Here is a 2,023-nt window from a genome sequence, read left to right as displayed (position 1 = left end):
TATGTCAGTTGTACTTAGTCTTGATATACATTTTGCTGATTATGTTGTTATACGATTGCAGATCCATATCTTGAAGGAGATGGTTGCAGTGAACACATTGGAAATCAGTTACAAGCATTACATATTGCATCACCTGCTGTCTAAAATGACTGCTATTAAGACATGTAATTAACAAGGCACAACAAAGGGGATTGCTATAGTGATTTATTGAAACCATCTTTCAGTAGGAACACTATTCAGGAAAATATCATTGAGAACGTCTTCCAAGTGCGATGCCAGTGCCTATTCGATGGAGTGCTCTACAAAAGAAGTACATCAAATCATATGATCTTGCCATATTTGACATGAAATCGTTGCTTAAACATACGTTTTCACATACAGACATGTTGAACGGATGACGGTTTCTACTTTACAAAACGGAATCATTGCAGAAGGATTTGCTCTACCTTACATTTGACTCACTGCTCCAAGTTGTTGATGCTCCTTGCGAACTCTTCCAAACTCACGCTTGAGTCTCCTAAGTGGAGAAAGGTTGTTGCAGTCAGTCAGAATAAATATTCAGGAGTCTATTGGATATATACTTTAAAACGGGTCCAATTTCCCAATGATGGTCAATGTAAATACAAACACACAAGTATTCATCTTCTATGCTATCAAGACTTCTTGACAAATGAAGAAATTCATTTCATTTGTATCAATGAAATTGAATACAAAAGCTCTAACCATTTTCATCTAAGAACGAAAGGAGCTCCATGGCCGATCGTCTGTCCATTAGCGTCTCAGCTTCTGACAAGTCAATTGTCCCATCCTTGTTTGTATCAAGGTTATCCACATTACGTTTGCCTTAAAGAAAATAGTCATGTTTGGAAAGATACAAAATGAAAGAACATGAATGGAGTTTCGGTTATGGAGGATGTGTTAGTAGTCATGTTAATCAGGCGATGAATATGAGTATTTAAATAAACTGAACACAAAGCTATTCCATTACTCTTTTCCTTTTGATCTCACCGCATGTAGCTCTTCTGGAGAGTGTCTAAGATACACTTATAAACAGTCTGTAATCTGTATTGCTTAATGACATGTGCACATTTTCATTATGTTTGTGTACTAGAATAGACTTTTCAAACGAAACATTCATGTATTGTAAAACAATATTTTATTGTGTCTGTGGTTGTTTTCTATCAGCAATATTCCAGGTAATATAACAGCAGTCTTTAAATAATGGAGTGTGAACCAGACAATCCACTGACTTACATCATTGGTCTAAGCAGTGGCATGATTATAGAACGCATCTTTTCGGTTATATTTCTTTCACTGAATGCAGATTTGTCTTTTCATTTATTACCTTCATTTGAACATGATGTAAAGGAGTGAGATTAATGCACTTTATACATCACCCACTATGTCTCACTACAGCCTACTAAAGCCGCTGATTCTCCTATAAACCTAAACCTTAACTAAATCTACAGTTTTTAGAAAATAGAAGATACTGTATGTGAGGCACTTAATGAAGTACTCTTTGGCTTCACTCACCCAACAACACCCTGGCTCCAATCTTTGCTATTGTGCCAACTGTGCGCCATCTAAGGAACCGTCGTCTCCGTCGTCCCCAGGCATCAGACTGAGGGATGGAGACTATGGCCACAAGCAGGAGGACAAGGAACAAACGCATCTTGTATTCTGTAGTGAAAAGAAAGAATTTCCCCAAATTACACCCATGATTATCATTACAAACAATTGTCTCGGGTAAATTGTGTAACAATGGCAACTTTTAGACAGTCTGCTCCGAAAAAAATAATATGATAAGTTACACGTAAACTAATCAGACAGATAGTGCATAAAGTATTACTCACCAGAAGGACACGAGTCAGGTCAGTGTTATTATGAATGTACTGACCCTGGTATTTATACATTCTTTCCGTTGAACAACCTGTGAAGTAAATCTGTTGCCAAAATATATTAAGTGCTTGTTTGACAGAAACGTGATAATGTAAATATGACAAGAGATAAGTATCTACTTTAG

At 36.7% G+C, this 2,023-nt stretch overlaps 1 protein-coding gene across 1 annotated transcript; it reads right to left on the bottom strand.

Annotated features, from left to right (window-relative positions):
* Window positions 1–458: 458 nt before the first annotated feature.
* Window positions 459–1,672, bottom strand: LOC139444934 (uncharacterized). Its single transcript, XM_071225956.1, has 3 exons — window positions 1,534–1,672; window positions 724–843; window positions 459–517 (listed from the first exon to the last, which is right to left on the bottom strand). Exons 1-3 carry the CDS (start codon window positions 1,670–1,672, stop codon window positions 459–461), a joined length of 318 nt encoding a protein of 105 aa, XP_071082057.1.
* Between the last annotated feature and the right edge of the window lie 351 nt (window positions 1,673–2,023).

Source organism: Haliotis cracherodii, unplaced genomic scaffold, assembly GCF_022045235.1.
Source record: "Haliotis cracherodii isolate W230 unplaced genomic scaffold, xgHalCrac1.p SCAF_6, whole genome shotgun sequence".
Lineage (NCBI taxonomy): Eukaryota > Metazoa > Mollusca > Gastropoda > Lepetellida > Haliotidae > Haliotis > Haliotis cracherodii.
Note: the sequence above shows the minus strand (reverse complement) of the source record. Positions and strands in the feature narration are given on the sequence as shown.